This window comes from Geospiza fortis, unplaced genomic scaffold (genome assembly GCF_000277835.1).
Source record: "Geospiza fortis unplaced genomic scaffold, GeoFor_1.0 scaffold98, whole genome shotgun sequence".
NCBI lineage: Eukaryota > Metazoa > Chordata > Aves > Passeriformes > Thraupidae > Geospiza > Geospiza fortis.
Window position 1 is genome coordinate 10,155,913 of NW_005054306.1, and position 21,466 is coordinate 10,177,378.

Consider the following 21,466-nt stretch of genomic DNA (forward strand, 5'->3'; position numbering starts at 1 on the left):
AGTGTGGGGAAATCAAACTTGCCAACCTTCAAAGAGTAATTCCTGGAAGATGGTGCTGGTTGTACCCTTTGTCTCTTCATGGAGATACTCAGTAAGGAAGGAGTTGAATTGGTGGTCAGCTGCACGTGTGCAGTCAAAACTCATTTGTTCAAGATCACTTGGGGCAGACACAAATGTGCTCTAGCCGGGTCATTGCAGACTCTCAGGATCCAGCAGGGTTTATTAACTTGGGCTCACTGCCAAGCAAATGCAACTGTGGGGCTCCCAGAGCAACTAGGATTTGCTGTTTTGGCATGGAGTCCGAGCAGTCAAAGCCTGCCAAGCGTGAAGGCTGCAGGTCTGGGTCCAGTGCGGTTCTTGGATCCAGGAGCTCTAGAAACACATTGCGGATTTCTGACCATATGGATCAGCTTGGGACCATCAGGACTCATTAGGTCAGCAACAGTTTCTGCCCTGTTAACCTCAAGCTTGTTTGTTTGTCTGGTTTTAGTTTGGTTTTTATTAAGGTTTTTTAATGTTGTTGGAGTGCGTGTTTTTTAAAACTTTCAACTCATGAGTTCTGGGGAAATGTATGAGCTTGATCAGCCCCAAGCTCAACTAAAACTTTCTGCATGTGCAGTATGGCATGTAAGGAGCTTCTTGAAAAGCAGACTGCAGAGGCACTGAGTGTACTGAACAGGAACCAGCTCAGGGTTCTGGAGTCAGAGCTGCTGATCCTAAATTGACTTTTAATTTCTCTGTGTTGTGATTCGCAGGTCATTTTGCAGTGAAGCAGTATGCATATGTTTCCATTGTCTGCTTTCTCACAGCCTTTGTGAGCCATGGCTCTGGTGCACTCACCATTACACCCAAAGTATGAAGTGGACATTGTTAGTTAGGACTTGTGTTTGGTTTTGTGGTGTATGTAGCCATGGTACATACACTGAGAGAATATGTTTAATAATTGCACTTGTCAGGGTAATTAGCTTTTCTGTTTGGATTGAAAATGCTCTCTGGGAAAATTGCAATGTGCTTGGTGTAACTCCACCAAGCACAAATTAAATAATTTGAAGACGGTATGCTGGGTAGTCTCGAATCGTTACAGTATTTGAAGTTAATTTTCCTTACAAAATTTGCCAATGCTCGCTTAACTTTTCCAGGCAAAAAGTCATACAGGTCTTTTTTTTTGTTCCTGTGTAGGTGCAGCTGGGACAAGCGGATATAAAATGCCCCATCACAGAGTGCAGCGAACACCTGGATGAAACAACTGTCCTCTATAACCTGCCCCATGACGACATCATCAAGTATAAATACTTCCTGGAACTCAGCCGCATTGACTCCAGCACCAAGCCATGCCCTCAATGCAAGCACTTTACAACCTTCCGGAGGAGAGGCCACATTCCTACCCCTGCCAAATTGGAGAACAAATACAAAGTGAGCATGCTTGCCGGGGCTGTGGGTTAGATGGCACTGCAAAAGTAGGACAGCATTTGGTGAGCATTAAATGAACTTTTTTGTTTCACTGGAGCTGTGTGCAAGCTGTGATTAGGAATGTGAACCTGTAGTACATCACTGATTAAGTACTTAATTGACTTTTAACAGTTCAAGCAGCTGAACTCTTCAGCCTGTATTTTTTTTTGGTAGGTGGCATAATTTTGTCCTGACATACATTTTAATTTAAAGGGTGTTTTCTTTCTGACATGCAAACAATATGGTCACAGTCAGAAGAGGCTGGGAAGGGGAGTTACCACTACAACTGATAATTTTAGACCTACAACTTCTAAGTTTTCCCTCAAACTCTGGGTGAGTGAATTCTGGGCATCTCTGATGTTAGGCTGTTGGCTTTGCTTCTTCCTTAGTAACAGAGCTGTTGTCTGTCCTGCTTGTTGGTTCTGATGTCTTCACTCCCTTACCAGAGATTATACATTACTGTAGTCTCATCATACACAATGCCAAATCTGGAGAAATAGGGGGACGGGAAAAGCCATTTCTGCAACATTTCTTTTCATAGAAAAGTTGCTTATACTGTGACTTCAATCAAAGATAAAAAGCAAGAATTTGGATTAAGCTTTGAGTTGCTTAAAGTCCATCCTGAGTTCCAGAAGACAACAGTGGTCTGCAGCACCGTGTTCTGTGATAGTTTTCCATCCGGTTATTAGATTTGTTGTGGTTAATTTCATGATTGAGCTGGCCTTTCCTGGACAAACCAGTTCTCCTCAGTAGGAGTTTAGATGACTGTTTAGATAGCCCTAATTACACAGCATAATATTCAGCCCAGTATGAAGATTAAAAGGTGGAAGGTTGTGTATTCATTGGAGTTGAAAAGTTGGTAAAGCTAATTCTAAGTTACGAGCTATTTGTGCATATCTGTGTAGGGCATGAATTACATGCCACACTGTTGGACTCAGTGTTTTCAAATTTTTGTCATCTTACATTGAGGGAAAAAAGTCTGAAACTGCAAGTAGAATTCCTTCTGCCCAAAGCTATTCTCCTTCACTCATCTGCTTCATCGTCAACACAGATCAGATGTAACCCAGGGTAGATCAGAGTTTGTAATGCTTTGGCTGCCTCCTCTCTTCAGGTGTCAGAGGCTATTAGTGTCCCACAAGTGTGGGTCACTGGTGTTGTATCACAGGTCTGCCAGAGCTAAGAACATTCCTCAGGGCATAACCAGTGCTCTTTTATGAGTTAAAATGCTATAGTTAAAATGTTCCTAACTGCCCTACAAACCACAATGGAAAAGAATGGGAGACTGTGCGATGCCTAGTACAAGCCAGGAGCAGTTCACTGGTCATGTGGTGGTTCATTGTGTATACCTGTGATCTGCAGATCTGAAATCTCCTGGCAACAGACTCAGGCAAAATGTGTCCTTTGAGCTGAGCCCAGGTGTTGTGTGCAAGAATGTCTACTTGATGCTAGTCAGAAATATAATTGGGAAAATGCTGGCAAGCAGTATGGGTGATCCTGGTCCACAGAGCTTCAGCATGCTACTTGAACCTCAACTGTTTTCTAATGTAGGTACAGTTTAGTGATTTGTTTTAAGCTTAGCACAAGGAGAAGTTGTGTTGCAGGGAAAAGGTTTAAAAAGATGACTGTATATGACATGAGTATATGTGAGTGATTTACATACACACATAGCTGTGGACCAATATTACCTGTTTTCTTAGGTTCTCATGTGATTACATGTACAAACTGTGCCTTATTTTAGGCTGTTTGGAGACAAAGACACATTTTCTTTTGTGTATAGCATAGGAGACATCTGACTGGAGGCTTTTGAGGCTGCCCTGTTCATGTGCAAGTAATATAAACAGCAGTTGCAACAGATGAATTCTGCACCAGCACTGCAAGTGTTGGCTTCAAGAGAATTGAGTCGTGTGGGGAACACATATGCACAAGCCTACTGGTAGGGTCACAGCACAGCCAGTACACTCACTCTTTTATACACTGCAAGGGGAAAGCACTCTAAAATCCAAGACTTTATTTGAACTGATGCTTTAAAAATGTTATTGCCATTTCTAAAATTTTATACAGTATTAAATTACAAGTAACATGGAAATTTAAAGAGGCAGCAAAGTTTGAAATTAGTTTTTCTTATTATAGCTGATTTGTGTCAGCTAACTTGATCTAAATCCAGCAGTTCAATTGGCTGAGATTCAAGTCTGGGTGTACTAAGCCTAGAAAGTTAACATGTATGTTGAGGATGGAGGAGGAGAAGAAAAGGAGAACTTACTTATACAAACCTTTCTTCTACTAGTAGTGCCACTTAGGGCCACACAGAACAGCAAGAGAACTATTGAAGTTTCTATATAAAATATTTTTATAACAAATGGATCCAGTATTAACTCTGAAAATTTCCTTGCTCCCTCTCATATGTTCTGAATTGCAAATGTAATGTGGTTGCAGAGAAGACCCTAACAAACCTTTGTTCAGAGCTATTATGCAAAAGAGCAATGGAAATGGACAAAAATTGAAAAATTGCTGCTTTACCTGTTCCGTTGTGCATGGAACAGGTAAAAGTTTCACAAGAGTGAGTAAGAAGACTTGTTCTGTGAGGAAGCTCTGGCTTTTGCCTGTTAGAGTTAGTTTTTTGACCTGCCACTTGCCATGGAGAAGCAATACTCTCTGCTCTGTGAGATTCATAATGAAGTTTTCTTGTTCAGTTCTGTCAAGAGATACACGTCACATAAAAGGAAGACTTGAGTGCTTGTGTTTGCAAATGTAAATGTTTTTTCAATGCAGTTGTTACACAAACTGTCTTTTTTTTAAACTACTAAAGAGTTTTAAAGTTGTTGTAGAACTAGCAGGAATTTGTACCAGCAGAGATGCTTTGATCTGTTAGCTTCCTACTTTTGGGTCAGATTTTAAGTGGCAGATGTCTTCATGGCTATACATGGCTTCAATCTGCCTTGAGCCTCAGCTGCTGCAGGTGTGGTGATTTTGCTGTGCTCTCCCTCCTCTCAGCAGTTCATTCCTGCCAGCCTGCTTTTGCTTATGTTAATGTTTTGGTGTCATACTGGGAGCTGGATCAAAGATGAGCCCTAATGGGGTACAGAATTTGTTTGTTTTCTTGTTGCTTATTTTCAGCTGTTTCAAGAGAGGGGATGGGTTGATGATGAGGAGAAGGAAGATGTTTTGGCTGGAGCCCATATTTTTTTTCAAATAAAGTGACAGTGTCTGCAGCTAGAGACTATAATTCATGTAATCAGTTAATTGCATGATTAATTTGGCCATCCTGTTGTATAACTACTGTTCCATCAAGCAGTAGAAAATTCACTAAGCTTTTTGTACCTTCAGGTTACAGGAATATTTTTATGAGCAGTCAGTTTTGCTATCATCAGGTCACGTTGTGTTTTGTGTTGAAATTATCTATCAGTTTTGAAAAGTCTTTTCCTGTGAGGTGAGGAAACTGATAGACAAAGTAGCTTGCAGTAAAGAGGCTTGGTAAGAAAATGGAAGATGTTAGCCTCAAAGGTCAGTGTTACAGAAAACTGAGAACCAAAAGAGTTAGAACACAAAATTGTGTAATCTTTTCTATTTCAAGGGAGGCTGATCTCCAGGTGGCATAGAAATTATATCCATTCTCTCAATTTTAATCAACAGAAATAGGAATCATAAAATAAGTGGGAAAATATTTGTGTGAGTAAAAACATATTTGAAAAAACACAAGGTTAATGTTTTGTTTTGCAGATATAGTTTGTCTGCTTTGCTGGACTATAATATATTTTACTGGTTTAAAATTATATGTAGATAGCATTTCTGCTTCCTTGCTATGGTGATTTCATGCATAACTACTGAAGCATGAATCACATAATATTTGACTTTCCTTTCAGAAAAGCAAAGAAAAAGTGGAATAAGAATGTGAAAGACTGCTTTAATTGCCCTGTTCTGTTTGTTTCTTAAGCACAGGGGCATCACATTGCATCCAAGTTTGAATGGTTTTAGGGGCTTTTTTTGCAGCTACGAGTTCCAAGAAAAATTAAGGTTCATAAGTACTTAAGGTACATAGTTTTCTTTGCTTGCTTCAGTTATGCTCAGGAAGCATTGAACCTACAGAGAAGTGAAACAGCCCATTCAAAATATAAAAACTATTTACAAGTTTAGTTTTGAGGAAGGTGCTGTCAGGGTGACAGGTGGAAGAGGAAACTGGTAATGAAACATAGAGTTCTCACTAGTTTAGTTAGGGCCATTTGTGGTAAGAAATGTTATTTTGAGTTCCTGTGGTTATAGCCTCATCCTGTATTTCAGTACTTTCTGATTAATGTATTTGGAAACACCTGATGTCAGTGTGCGTGTGTAAGTTTAAATACATATCCTGGTGACTGCTGCATTGCTTTTGCTTATGTACATGCTATAACAGAAAGATAGAGTATGCAATTAATTTGTCACATATTCATCAAAAAACAAACCAAAAAAAACCACCAACCCGCAGAACTTGTGGTTTAAATTATGTTGCCTTTTTTTTTAAGGAAGAAGCTTTAACTTCCTGACCTGTTGATTTGGGTTTGTACTTGTTAACAACAGTGTTCTATCTCAAATGTCTGAGTACTGCAACTGATAAAAGTTTTCAGGTTGTAGCACATTGACTTGTGGCTACAAGCTCCATCTTTGGCTAAGGCTTAACAAATACTGAGCCCTTCAATATGATGCTTGCTATAATCTGTCTTCCCAGCAATAGGACACTGACTTGTGTTGTTGAAGGACATAAATTCAGTGCAGGGAAGGAGTGGGGGACAAAAAGGAAAAAAGAGAGATCTGGGTTAGGATAGGTTAGATGACTTTCTTGTGCATATTGGATTTTAATGTATTGTGTAAACATTCATCAGTGCTCTGTTTAGTTTGGTTAGTAGAAATATATATGTATCATTCTTTAGGTTCCTCAGAGCAGGAAATTTCCTTTTTGTTAAGCTGGTTTAATTAGGAGAATTCATCTGGGAAGCCGAGATGCAAGTTAGTATGTTTCTGTTGATTCAGCATATTGGCCGCTGGTTCATTAGATTTTGAGAAAGGACGCTGCTTTGTGTTGCTTTTGTTTAATACTTCATAATGGCCTTGGAGGAGTTTTCAGGTAAAAACTAACAATGTTTGTAAGCCACGTGTTTCAGTCCTAATGTGTTGTTTCTCTTTAAACAAGATGTAGTGATTGCATGTGTAAATAATTGTGGCTAGCCCCAGCAAAATATGTAAGGGAGATCAGAGCACCTACTTTGGACTCTTAATTGTAGTCAAGGAAGCATAACACCAGTTGTCAGGACTCCACAGGAGGGCACAGCAGCTGGTGGGAGTGAGAACTTGAGAAATATGTTTTGGTGACTTCACATGTGACTACACTCTGGGATGTTGTTTTCTGAGAAGTACCCCTATACATGCATGGTCAGCACAGATGCTTCTGTGATTTGGTGGTGAACCAAGTCTGGACACAGATATAACCAAAACTGCTTGGTTTGGCTCATTGAATTCCTCAGTCCCATCCATCAGCTGGGTACAAAGCTAGGGCAGTGCCAGACATGGACTGCAGCTGGAGATGGTGGGCAGGGCTCAGCAGTCGCTTGAGTGGCTGAGATGTTTTGCTGCTGAGCAAAGTGAACATGTTGCAAGAGCCTGGATGTGCCTGAGTCTAAGGTGTCTTCTAGTTTGTGCTGTCCTTAGTCATGATCCAGGTTGGAGGCCTGTCTTTCATCATATAAGCAGCTGCAATGTGCCTCTGTTTATTACTCCTGCAAACACAGCAGCTGCCTTAGCTTTTCATGAAAAAAAAATAAGCAGGCTGTGGAAGAAGACGTGATGACGATGGTACCTGTTTGACACAATGAGTTAAAACTGAGGGAGTGGAAAGAATAGATCCTTTCTCAATTTGAGTATGGCTTGTGGGTTTTGCCATTAGGTGTGGTCTGTAGCAAGTAGGCTGTTTGGCACAGGCTCAGCTCGCCTTGACGCAATCAAGAGCAAAAGGAGGTGCCTGACTTCCCGTTGGTAGTTGTGGCTCTTGGATGAGAGCCTTGCTCGTGGCTCCTTTTCCCAGGACCATTTCAAATATAAGCTTCAGAACCCGTATGAAGCCGAGCTCTGTAGCGCCCCTTGAGAAGACCAAGTACTTTCTGTAATAGCCTTGGCAGTGCAGTTTATTCCTAGAGAAAGACAGATCCACTGCACTGAAAACTGTCAAGCTAATTTTCAGGCATTCTCACAAATGTATTGGAGGCAATTGAGTAAGCTTTCTGGATTCTGCCTTTTGTCAGTTGACCCACACAATCACTTTGGGAAGTAGTGCCTGTGATTAAGCCCAGCTACTTGTGCTTCATTTGATTGAGGCCTTTCCCAGCTTTAGCAATTACTTCTGTATTTTCTCTTTTTTGATAAGGAAAAGAACAAGCTAGCTTCCACAACTTCTTGTGTTTTTAAAACAGAGCCTCCAAAAGATGTTAGATCTTTGCTGGACAGCTGCTCTCGTAATTGAGGAGCAAGCAGTGGTTTTGAAACAGGCTTTCTAGTTGTATTAGCACCCAGCTTGCAAACATGTGGTGTTTTCTCATTCATACAGATCCAGTGTCCATCTTGCCAATTTGTCTGGTGTTTCAAGTGCCACTCTCCCTGGCATGAAGGCGTTAACTGCAAAGAATACAAGAAGGGAGACAAGCTGTTACGTCACTGGGCCAACGAAATCGAACACGGGCAGAGGAATGCCCAGAAGTGTCCAAAATGCAAGGTGAGCTGCTCTCCCTTGGCTTGCAGGTAGTGGCTTCAAACTGTTCAAATATACATTTAAATATACATAAATACTTGTAGCTTCTGCTCAGCATTGGAAATGAAATTCACACTTGGTGTGCAGTTTCTTGTTAATGACCCACTGAGAAAAACAGGTCAGATTTTTTTTGCTGGTTCCTGCACTGATTCTGCAGAGTGTCTGCATGTAAAGAAACATTATGGAAATTATTGAGAGGGGGCTTTGATGAATCATAGAAATCTTTGGGTCAATTAATTATAAAATAAATTAATCCTAAAATAAAGCTTTAAAGAAATTGAAAGCTTTTGGGAAATTCAGTGCCCTTTGTCAGGTTTTCCAGAGAGTTAGAGTGTATTCAGTGTCTGAGTAAGGCTGGAAATACTCTGTCAACAAGTTAACTAAGGGAAACTAAGTCTTGGCAAAACTCTTAAGTTTTGTAGGATTGAATGTTACTACTTCACAAGCTGTACCTCGAGGTGGGACTTCACAGGCCGCACCTCGAGTGCTGTGTCCAGTTCTGGGCTCTTCACTTCAAGAAGGACATTGAGGTTCTGGAGTGAGTCCAGAGGAGGGCAACAGAGCTGTTGAAGGGTCTGGAGCACAAGTCCTGTGAGGGGTGGCTGAGTTCCCCCTGAGCCTCCTTTTTAACCTATTCATTCTCCACAACCACCTGAAGGGAGGATGTAAGCAGGGGGGGTTGGCCTCTTCTCCCAGGCAGCCAGTGACAGGACAAGAGGGCATAGCGTCAAACTGCACGGGAGGTTCAGACTGCACATTAGGAGGAATTTCCTTGCAGAAGGGGTTGTTAAACATTGGAATGGGCTGCCAGGGAGGTGATGGAGTCACCAGCCCTGGAGGTGTCGAAGAAATGACTGGATGTGACAGTGCCATGGTCAGGTGACAAGGTGGTGATTGAAGGTTGGAGTTGATGATCTCAGAGGTCTTTTCCAACGTGGATACTTCTCTGAAGTCTTTCTCATTATTAATTTTCAACACTGAAATGCAGTTCCACATCCTAAAAATGTCATTGATCCCTTCAGAGATGAGAAGTATTTCCAACTACTCAGAGGAGATGCAGCAGCCCTGCACACCCCTGCCCCAGTTGCCCTTAATAAAGGCCACTCTTAAATTTTTTCACGATTTTTTTCACAGCTACCAACAGTAGTATGTCAAAACTGGACTGTTTTGTAGAAAGCTAATATTGAATGGGAAGTTTTACTTATAAGCATACAAAGTATATGTAACACTTTGAGCCTTACACTGTGCAAATAAGAAAACGTTTATCAGTTTACTAAGTATCATATTTTGGTCTTTGAGAAAGAAATGCCTGTGATGCCATGGCTTGAAATTGAAAAATTTCAAAACACTGAGCAAAACTGTAAAGCTCTGAAATTAGCAGCTCGTTGTTTACCCTTCCTCCTGCACACGTGTGACCTTTTAACAGAGTTTTTGCAGCTTGCTTTTTGGTAAGAGTTCATAGATTTGAGTCAGTTCCAAAAATGTTCACTTTCTGGGAAGTCTTAAAGTAAAATACTTCGTTCCTTTCAGAGTGGGAAGAAGTATCTGTTTGGATTTTAATTGTTTGACTTGTGTCAGATTTTATGACAATGGGAATGATGTAACTTAAATAAATTGTCCAAAAGATTAAAAAAGTGGACCAAGCAAAAAAATATGAATGTGGAAAACCAGGAGTAGTAAGAAAGCTGATAGCTGGAAAGAGAAAGGAACTAAAACTGCTAAGTCTAACATTCAGCATGAGTAAGTTAAAATTTAAAATGTTGTGTTTAAATATTCAACTGTTTTCACCATCTTCAAAAGAAAAGGTTGAACACTTTAAACTTACATGGCTTGTTACTAATTCTGAAGCACGAAGTTGCATGAGTTTGGCTGCTAATTTAAAAAATACTTGAGGTTTCTTTTCTTAATCAAAGGAAAATAAAACCTCCTCCATGGTGGGAGGCAGTATGGAAACTTACAAAACTAGCACAGAAAAAGAACCTCTGTTAAGTCCTTCCTGGTAATGTGGCACTGTAAGTGAATATTGAAGAGGGAATTCAACCTTTTATTAAACTGTGTTGCTACCTCAACTCTTGATACTTTCTTCTTCAGAAAAAAAGTTCTTCCTGCCTACAATGTCCAAAATGTTTCTTAACATAGATTTTAGCTTTAAATCAAATCTATAATCTGCAAGTAATCAAAAGTAACACTTAGCTGGCAGTTAGTTCAAAAAAATACATCTTTGGGTAGTTTAAAAAATACATCGTGAGCAGTATTCTTCATCAAATCTTTAGTAGGTGTTTGGGCACATAGGGATATAAGCATTCTGACAGTTAACAATTAGAAGTCAGGGGGATTACATCTAATACTTCTCTGCCTCTCTCTCCCATCCATCCCTCCCTCCAAAACCTGTTTATAAAATCACATTGAATTAGATGAGAATCCTATTTCCAAATAAAATAAAGAATGACAAAGAAAATCATTTGTAACATACTATTTGATTTATCCATGTTCTAGGTCCAGAGAGGCCATGTTTCTGGTGAAAACATACTTTATTTTTAACCTCTTTCAAATTTGGGTTGAAAATTTGCAGCAGCCAAAAGTGGCAAACAGATTGAGGCAAAGTCAATATTAAATTGTGTCTAAAGATACTAGTATTTCATCTCTACATTAAAACTGAAATTAATGGAAATTTAAGGTAGAAACTTAAGTAGAGGTAGTTTCTTTACTGAAGTAATATGTAAAATTACTGGTAGCTTCCAAAGTGTGATACTGATTACAGTGTAAACTGTGACCATATTTTGCAGATAGCTTCTGGAGATAATTATTTATACCTACAGATACATACACACACTGACTCTTTTTAGCTGTACCGTGGAGAAATTGAATGCATTATCTTCTCTGGGCATGCGGGTGAGAAAATCTAAACACACTTGGGGGTATGTGTATACCGAGGCAAATCCTCAGGCAAATATTTCAGTGGTTTGGGTAAGTGATTTGAAAGAACATAATCCTTCATAATGTCAATATAGCAGGGTCTGTTAGATAAGCTTAAACTTGATTACTTTTTCCTGTAGTAGGATACAGCTTTTAGCACATCTAATAGGAATGGCTTATATTTACCTGGTCTCTCCAAGATGGGTTTACATAAGATAATAAAAATGTCACAGTCCAAATGCTTAATCGTAGGTTCATGTTGTGACTGTGTGTCAGTATGGAAATATGGAAAAAATGCTACTTTTTTTAACTGTATCTTAAATTTATTTTTACTCTTTTTTTTCTTAATACAGCCTTTTCCAAATTTACTATACACTATTTTGAGAGTCAGTATAGACAATTTTTCTCAACAAGACTTGTCCAAAAAGGGCTGGTCTTGTTCTAGAGTAAGTTGGCTAATAAGTGCAAATTTGCTACATTATTGGATGTAATTTGCTGAAATTTATAACATTTTTTTCTTTCCCCAGTACTGTTTTAAGGGGTTATTTTTTAGAATTTCTTGGTATGTTTGCAACAAAATGCTTTTGTTTACACCAGTGTTTTTACAGTACAGCAAACCAAGGAAATACTCCATGTTGGTGTTATCTTACCACAGATTTCAAAAGCAGCAGTATCTGAGGAAACACCACATAGCAGCTCTGGCTTAGAAGGCTTTGAAGAGCAGTGGAAATTTAAGAACAGGCATGTCAATGCAAATAAAAGAGTGTGTACTTCTTATCTGTTCTGATTCATATAAGCATTACCTAATAATTCAGGGTATAGTTTTTGGAAGCACTCTGCAAATTAATTCTCGTCTTCTGGAGGGAGGAGAGTCCTTATTTGTATAGAAAGTGATAAAGCTGTGCAAGTTTTTTTCAGAGGTGGAGGAGACATGGCCACTCATCTCAGAACTCTTGGCAGTGATTTCGCTAGACGATTTCTTTGAGAGGGCATGTAACATGCAGAGGGGGTAAAATGAGGGTCTGAAATAGCCACTGTGCTACTTCCAGTTCGGAGTCAAGTAGACAACTGATGTGTTTGCCCTTGGTGTGTAATTTTCACCCCTGTTGTTCTGGAAGCAATTCTTGGGTTTCTGAATGGCTCGCCTTCCCCTGTAAGGTGGGTGTACGTGTTTGGTTTTGAGCAGGCTGTGGGTGCAGAGTGGAGCCTGTAGCTTTAAATGCATGAAGGCAGAAGTTGGACTTGCAGGGGCCATGCTGCAGGGGAGCCTGCAGTCACACTGCACTGGGCCCTGCATGGCTGCAGCTTCCCACATACAGCGGCATTCCCGGCCCCACACATTCCCCGGCTGCCTCCTGTGCCGCGGTGCTGCCAGTGGGGCAGGAGCACTCGGGATACCCGAGCCATCGGCGATGGCTTTCCCAACCTATGGGTTTGTAATACATCTCTGTCACTGGATTATCCAGAGGGCGTGGAGGCATGCCCATGTGAACCGGAGATGTAGTTGATCTGGCGGGATGTCATGTCTTAGGCTTGAAAGCAGCCCGACCAAATGATCCAAAGTTCACCTGGCATTGTCAGTCTGCAAAGCATGTGATAGGGAGTTCAAGCCCTGCATCTGAGGTTCGTGGGGCTTTTTACTTCATTTTTTCTAATCAAGTCTTTACTCAGTGTACTTGCCTATACCTTTTTTTTTGCAATTAAAAGGTATAGGCAAGTACAGCTGGTTGTTCCAGATTAGCAGCATTTGAAGACAGTTGCATGTGCAGATGTGTATTGTCTGAAATATTTTTATGGTTGGCTTTTTGAAGAAGCAAATATGAAGTGCATGTAGTTATGGTATTTGTCTGTAAGATAATAAATCCTTATCACCTTCTTTCATGTTTCAGGAGGACAGTATGTCTGGAGAATTTAGGGCAGGACCAAGTAGATGGACAAATGATTCAGGAGTAATGCATGACTAACTGGAGCTGGGAGGCTTCTAGGAAAGCATGGGTAGAAGGATGGCAGGTAGTTTCTAAGAGGTGGATATTTCTGATATGAATGGCAGAACATAAAAGGCTATTGCTAGCATCTCCTTGAAGTTCTTACTACTAATAAAAATTACCTTATTTTTGGAATATGAAGTAATTTTGGTTTGCATCTAGGATTTTTATAGTTTCCATGATTCTACAGAATTACAATGAGGATGAGTGATAACTTAATTGGGTTGGTAAATTAGAGAAGGGAGAGGAGAATTCAACAGTCTTGATTGAAAAAGAAAATAAAGCAACTAGTTCATTCTCATTAGTCACAAAATCTAGTTCCCTCATTTACATTTTTAAGATAGAATCAGCAGATGAGGAAAATTACCCTTAAAATTACAAAAGTCTCTATAGTTGCTGTCTGAGTTGGTCCCCTGAAAAATTAATTTTAATTAAATTTTGAAGTTAATTGGTCAAGATATTTTAAGTCATTATTAAAATACCTTTGTTTCAGTTCAAGTTAATCTGAGGAATTACAGTAACCCCAGAACTGGAGTCAAGATCTTTCTTCACATGTAACCTGAGAAGTAAGAATTTGAACTGACAATGTAATGTCCCTTTTAGAAAAAAAAAATGTATATCTTCTTAAGTTATGTTTAATATTGGGTAGAGATCTCTTTCTGCTTTGCCTACTGTCAGTGCTTAACTGTGAAAGTTTTGAAGTCAAGTGGCTTATAAAGTTCATCAGCAATGGTGGTTTTTCAGATGCTTCTGGAAAACAAGACACCTGTATACAGCAGAATTCCTTGGGGTAAAGGGCAGTGTTTGCTCAGTCAGACAAATTTTAATCTATTAGAATACTTGCCCACTAGAAAGCTTTTTTTTTTAATAGCCCAGTTCTCTCTTTTGTGAACATTTTCCCCTCTTTTGTACAAAAGCAGTGTTTGAAAGTGGCACAGGGAGGCTGTCAGGGGTATCTGGATCTACTGTTACCTTTGTAACTCTTTTTACCATGAGTGTTGCAGGTGGAAAGCATCACTTTGGTATATGGATAGAGTGCAAGTTTCAGTAGATGTTTGGGTGAGCAAGGTGAGAGCCCAGATCATCCCTGAACACCAAAGAACAAATTGACCCTCCCAAGAATGCTGGATACCCCAGGAGTCACGAGCCTCTCTGGAGCTCGCTGAGCTTTCAGTGTCTCTGATGCTTGCAGAGCTACTCAGTGGTCATGCCATGTCTTTGCCTGTACTTCCCTGCGAAATAAATACATGTAGGTAAGTATAGGAGGTTTCAGGAGGCATTGATGGATCTGTTGCAAGTTTCAACAGGTGAAATTCAAATTGGATGTAATGGAAAAAACTATTCCCAGGCAGGATGGTGAAGCATGATATAGATTGCTCAAAGAGGCTGTGACATACCCATGCTTGGAAATTTTTTAAATCTAATGGGATGAGATCTGGAGCAATGTGATCTCTCTGGAGATATCCCAGCTTGGAGTTGGGGGTTAAAATAGATGACCCCTGAGCATCACTTTCAACCTCAATTATTAGGCTATCTAAAATTCCACTGTGGAACGTGGTCTTGGAATGCAGGATGGGGAACTATTTAGCAGGCAATTGGTAGAAAGATGGCTGTAGAACTAGGGCAGCCCTGTTTCATGCTGTGCTGTGGGTATCATGAGAGCTTGGTGTAAGTTTTTATTCCACATATATTTTGTGGAATTTTTTTTTGTTTTTTTAAGAAGGAGAAAGCATACATAGTTCTCAAATAATGTACTGTAACAGCAGTGTCTTTCTGGTGTTTATTACAAAATGCCAAATCAATTTGTGATGGAAAAGGGAGTGGAGCCACAGGTGGCCTAAGAGGGAAACCCATCTGGGGAGGGGTCAAACAGAGTTCATAATTATATTCACTGTGTTGCTTTTATTTTTAATAAAGTTTGGTGATAACATATCTACTTCAGCAATTAAACCAAAATTTCAGTAAGGGCAAGAATTCTCATCTGATATGAAGAGCACTTAAACAAAAAAGGAGGATTATGTAGGAAGTGGGAATCTGTAAACAATAGAACTCACATTTAATGCTCTGAAACATGCCTCAGAAAACCATTATTGTCTTAAGCCAGCTGCAGTATTAATTAATGCAAGTACTGACTTTGCAGGGGGTTGCTTGCAGCTTCTTTTCTTCTGGCACATGAACTGCCCCGGGTAGCACCCGCTTTCCTGTGCTTAGGAAGGGGGGGAAAATAATATTTCTTCTTTCCTTCTGCTCATCCAGATCCACATCCAGAGAACGGAAGGGTGTGACCACATGACCTGTTCACAGTGTAACACTAATTTCTGTTACCGTTGTGGGGAGAGATACCGCCAGCTCCGCTTCTTTGGAGACCACACGTCAAACCTCAGTATCTTTGGATGCAAATATCGCTACCTCCCCGAGAGACCACATCTGAGGAGATTAGTGCGAGGCTCTGTCTGTGGTGAGTGCATTAGTGCTCCTTGTGGAGAGCTGCACAATGAAGGGATGGGGGGATAGGGCAATTATAGTTAAATTAAAACTAGTGGTTTAAAGGATTGAATGGACAACTTGTTTTTCAGTTATTCAAAAGGTGGCTTATTAAGTATATTTAAATATATGGCACTTGCCCTCCCTTTTTAGATGGACTATGTATGATTAAGTATTGTGTCCTCTTCTCATAGCTTGTTTCCTAATTTTTTTTTATAATACATAAGCAAACTGTATAAGTGCTGTCAATATTCATGTCTCTGGCTGTGTTCATTATTCCCAAAGTATATTGGAGAAATGGGTCAAAGGAGAAACCTTATTTAAATTAACCTTGGTGTAAATCTGTTTGAATAAAGTGCTCTTTGGATTTGAACCTGCTCTGAGTAAAAAAAAACTCAAGGTTTTCCCATATAAATAGGAGGACACTATTTTAACTGTTAGCTTTAGTTCAGATAAAATCAGCTTGAAACAAAATACAACTTATATACATTAATTTTTCTCACTAAAGTATGAGGCTGAAAATGTCTTTTTATTAAACCAAAAGGCACTCATAATATGCTTTTGAGCCAGATAGATGTCTGTTTCAACCTATAGAAGCACAAGATAATCAAGTAGACTCTTATATTATGTGTTGTCTTTCATGTATGTGAAGTTCAGTAATTGTACTGAGTTTACAGCATGTAAGGCGACCTATAATGTTACAAGAAATGGATGTATTAACTGCCAAAAAACAGGTACCTGTCAAGGAAAAGATAACTTTCCATACTTTGAATTAAGGCATAAAATTTGGAGATGACTTGTAGTTCACCTAGGATGAGGAAATGCTTTGAGCTTGACTGTAGAGGTAAAGGCAAGAGACAGAACAGGTGGGAAAAAGCAAACCTGAGGTGAAAGCATTACTCCTGAGCCAGACATGTTCCCGTAAGAAAACTAGGTGGTTTTCCGAGCAACATAAGAATTCACAAACACAAACTCATAGATCTGGTAATGAAAATGCCAGTCTTGCTGCTCTGCATCGTGGGGGATTTGCAAACCTGGAATGCTTATTTTAAAAAAGTGGCAATATGGCATCCAAGCCCATTAATTTGACCTTAGGAACTTGCAAGGCTTTGGTAACAAACTTTGAGAGAAGTGATTTAAAAATACAGAAATAACTAGAAAGGAGATAAAAATTGAAGATGGTTGGAGATGCATACTCTGAAACATTTTGTAGAGATGAATTGCAACACACCAGAAGATCTAGTCTAGATGAAAGACAGTGCTGGCATTAGGGCACATGAATATGTTGTTGATTAAAAATTTAGGTTTAAACGTCAAGAACTGTTTCAAAGCACTTAGTAAGATTTCAGAGGAGCTTTCAGTAATAGCCACAATTGAAAACCATGTAAGCTTTTTTTAAATAGATCTTGTTATTTTGGTGTAATTAGTCTGCTGTAGCAATAGATTGTACTCAGAGACATTACCAAGTCAGTGCTGCTCCCATGCAGAATCATGGGTCCACTTATTAGAATCATAGAATAGCTTGGGCTGACAGGGACCTTTAAAGGCCACCTGCAATGAGCAGGGGCACCTTCAACTAAATCAGGTTGCTCAGAGTAGCAACCTGATTATCATTCAGCCTGGTCTTGGATATTAAAGCTCCATGGTAAATATGTGTATGCTCATATTTACAGGATCACACGTAGATAAGGTATAACATACTTTTATTTTCATCTCCTATTTGCAAGTGTACTTGTGGTTTGCATTAATTAACAAACCAAGAAAGATTAGCAAAGCTCAAAACCTCAGATCACATTTCTCATAGGGTTTTCTGTTAAAAATTTCTCTCCAAAACTCCCTCTGTCATATGATGTGATTTCTCACAAGAAGGGTCATCATCTGAATAGAGGCAGAGGTACCTGAATCTGTCAGCACATGTAGTAAGTGCCTACATTTTTACAATAGCTTGTTAACACTCAAGTTGACAAGAATTCAGCAAATTCTTCATCAGTACTTATGACCTTAAATCTCTGTCATTTCTACGGCTCTAGATTTGAATATTGATCCTGATACTCTTTATGAATAACTACCAAAATACTCCAGAGACCCAAAAGAACTCATACATGAAAATAAAAAACTAAAATCTTCAGAAATTTGCATCTGATTTGAATTTGGGAATTGAGCTCACAGCTCTTCTCCATTGCAGTAGATTTTGGCTGTGACGTGAATGTGTGAGCCATTCTAGGTTGTTGTACTCTTTTCCACATGAGGGTACATGTGGGTTTTCACATTGATTTTTAAAAATGTGTTATATTGCTGTAAGATTGTACCTCCTGACCTTTTGAAGACTGTATAATCCCAGACTGTGATACAGTTTGCTTGTGGATTATGCCATTTTCAATGCCGGAAATTTGCTAGGATCATCTCTCTTTGTAGAACAGAATTCAGCTGAATCGATCTGTGGCTGTTAATTGGGCTTGTACACAGGTCTGCCTAATGAGTCTGTCCCCAGCAGTGGTCAATTAGAAATAAGATCTCACTCCCTGTTTGTTTCCAGTAATCATTGCTTTAGACACTTTCTTACTTAAGGCTTGTATCTGAACTTTTGCTTTGTAAACTTCAGTGGATGGATCCTTCCCTAGTTTTAACAGTTCTTAAATTTTGGTTTCCACAACATTTCTGGTAGAGGCTCTGGGTTTTCACTATGTGTCAGGTGGAGAAAATCCTGGGTTTTTTTTTATTGATTCCTGATAATTTTATTGGCTAGTTTTGTTATCATGAAATTGAGTAAATAATAATAGCTTTCTGGCCTTTTCATATCATTTTTTTATGGAGCATCTATCAGATTCTACTTTGTCATGATATTGGATTTATTTTTTGTTTGTGTTTTGTGTGTTGAGCTGAAGCTTACTGGTCTTAATCACTTAAGATCAAATTTAAACCCAAAAATGTTGAATTCCAGTTAGGGATCACACCCAGGCTCAGGGAGGTCCCAGTAGCTAGACCTGAAAATATATATATATAAATACTTCATCAGGCAAAAGAGGAGCATTATCATCAGGAAGTGTTACTGCAGAAGCCTGGGTTTTAGTTCTGTTCTGAAAGTCAGCAGAAGAAGAGATGGTAGCAGAGATGCCATTAAAAGCATAGACTCTACATTTTAGTAACATGTACTGAGAAACAGAGGTTGGATTTCCTGTAGAAAAATGCCTCTGCTAAGTAGCTAAGTAGTGGAAACTAAAGGAATGTTATCTTGGCTGTTGGGAGACTGGTGAGGTGTTGCTAGATATGTGGGGGTTTTGTATGACTTTTTACTTTATTGCTATGGAGATGAAATACTTTAATAAATGTGATTTTGTAGCCATGTGGAGCAAAGGTTTTTGGGTTGTTTCTAAAATCTGGCTAGATGGAGTGTGTAGAAAGATCACCACAAGGCAGGCTGGCATGCTGGCATGATTTCTATTGAGGAGCAAGTGCACACAGTCACAAACTGCTCTGCCGTAAAAATAAGGGAAAAGAATTTATGGCAGTATAATTTTAAACATAATTTTCTTCATCAACCAGCTGTTATGTAAAAGTGGTAGCAATCACAGGGAGAAGAAAACCTCAGAAGTGATCTCTGACATTTCTTTCCCGTTAGCTAGCATGGTTTTTAGAGAAACTGTCCTGTGACAGTGCAGTGGATATATTACCCTAAAACCTGTAACTAAACCCAAAGTTACCCAAGGGAAAAGTATTCCCTCGTGTTTCCTGAAATACTTTGTTATTTTGCAGAAGAATGTGGTTCTCTGTATCACAAATAAGGCAACCCTTCTGAGACACCTGCAAATACAGTTGTTGTATTACCACAGATGTCTGCATCTTCATACTGGGCCACCCAGTAGAGAAATTGTTTACGATTAATTTGAGTGTAATTGTAAAAAGATTCTGTTTCAATTGCTTTTTGTGAAGCTGTCCTTTAGAACTAACTTTGGACAACAGCAAACTGGCTGTCATAGCCTACTGCTGAGATGACCACATGGGCTAATGACCCAAGATTTTATTCAGCTCTGAGACAGGCATTACATTTGCTCTCTGTGCTCTCAGTCTCTGAGCTAACAGATGTAGGACAGTTTACTGCCTGCAGCAAACAGCCTTTGTCCCAGTGACATTTCTTGGTGTGTGATGATTCTATGATAAAGAGGCTTGTAATCTTCTGCACTATGACAAACAATGTCTGTCAAGCTGGAATTGGATATAAAGTAGTTTTCAATTCGGACATGTAAAACTGAGCATTTTGTAATTGTTTCATAGAATGCAAATAAAAGCCATTGGAGCAAAGAGTACATACCCACTGCGTTGCCGGTGATTGCTGCTGTTTGTACTCTTCCTGATGGCAGCATTTCCAAGCCTTATTCACCTTGTGTTGTTTGTTAATTTTAGTTTACAAAGGTAGAGAAATATTAAGGATTTGAATGTGACAGATATATAAGTAGAAATAGTATTTGTTTTGAAATTCGGTCTTTAGAAATAATGCATTGCTAACCAAAAGAGGATATGGTCTCACGATGATAAAGTCATTTTATTCTATAAGGTAAATTATAAAAGATAACTACACAGTACTCATAACTTCATATTCACAGGCAGAAGGAAAGACACTACTCATGCTTTATTTCAGCTCTGAGTTTGTCAAATATAAGTGAACAAGTTCTTGAATTAGCTCAGGAGCTGTTCTTCGTGTCTGAAAAGAAGTTATTCCAATTGAAGGCTAGCTTAGCCCTTCCCATAGACTCTGTTTCTGCATACTTAGTCACCAGCTCAGTGATTTAAGTTTTTAATAATTTTGATACCAAACATCATAATTTTCTAGCATTCTTATTACACGGCTATTAATGAAGTAAGGAGTTCATATCATAAGCCTCTAATCTTTTACAAGCTTTACTTGAAATTGTTGAAGACTCTGGTGATGTTTTAAAATGCTTTTAGCTTCTTATTTTTGGACCTTTCCTGAGGTTTTTCATCACTTTACATTCATGCTTCTGTCTACACTTGTATAATGTACTTGACAAGTTCTATGTGTATAGAGCAGCTCAGTGGAGTCCCAGGAAGGTATGCCATTAGGATGCCTAGCAACTAGAGTAATACAAATATTTGCCAATTTTTTTTTCTTCTAGGAATTAATGTTTCCCACCCACTGCACTCCTATGAAATTTAAAAGCTATCAAAACAGAGCAAGAAAAGGACCAGTTCATTTAACTGCTGTAAATATTTCCAAAATATCTCATTTTTTCTTCAGACTGCTCAAATTAGTGTCTCAGGTTATGGAAAGGTTTACATCATTATTAAATGTAGTAATCCATTTACTGAAATCTGATATGAGTGACTTGAGGGAGGGAAGAAAGAGGTAAGAAACTCAATTTTTCTCCCATTCTAAAGGTGACCTTTCAAACACATACCTAACTTGGAGAAAATTTCAAGTCCCTGCTCACACTGCTGGTGTATCAGTAAAAATGCCTGCCCTCCTGCATTTTCAGACAGCTCAGTTAAGGGATGTCTTTGACCCAGCTGCTCAGCCAACAGAGCCAGGGAGATTCTTCCATTGAAAGCATGCAGTGCAAGGAAGACGGCTTGGGTTCTGGCTCAGTTTCAAATTTACATTTTCAGCAAGACCCCTGCCTTCACTGTGTGAACTTCTACAAATCATGAACTCATCTGAAAGTAAAGAACCTGAACGTGCTTTATTTGTTCTTGGTTTTATGCTCCAGCAAGTATGCTGCTCAACATCACTGCCCTACTCATGTGAGAGCCACAACATATCCTCATAAATGTAGATCCAAAATAGACTTGGCTGTGGTTTGACTTAGACCTAAATCACAGCTGTACATGAGCACTTCACTGTAACCTT

General features: G+C 39.2%; 1 protein-coding gene across 1 annotated transcript in view; it reads left to right on the forward strand.

Annotated features, from left to right (window-relative positions):
- RNF217 (ring finger protein 217) overlaps positions 1-21,466 on the forward strand; it is a 61,543-nt gene that overhangs the window by 31,180 nt on the left and 8,897 nt on the right. Inside the window, exons 3-5 of the mRNA XM_031066725.1 lie at positions 1,180-1,413; positions 8,018-8,182; positions 15,376-15,577. Of these exons, the coding sequence (XP_030922585.1) occupies positions 1,180-1,413; positions 8,018-8,182; positions 15,376-15,577 (601 nt within the window). The remainder of the gene's footprint in view (positions 1-1,179; positions 1,414-8,017; positions 8,183-15,375; positions 15,578-21,466) is intronic.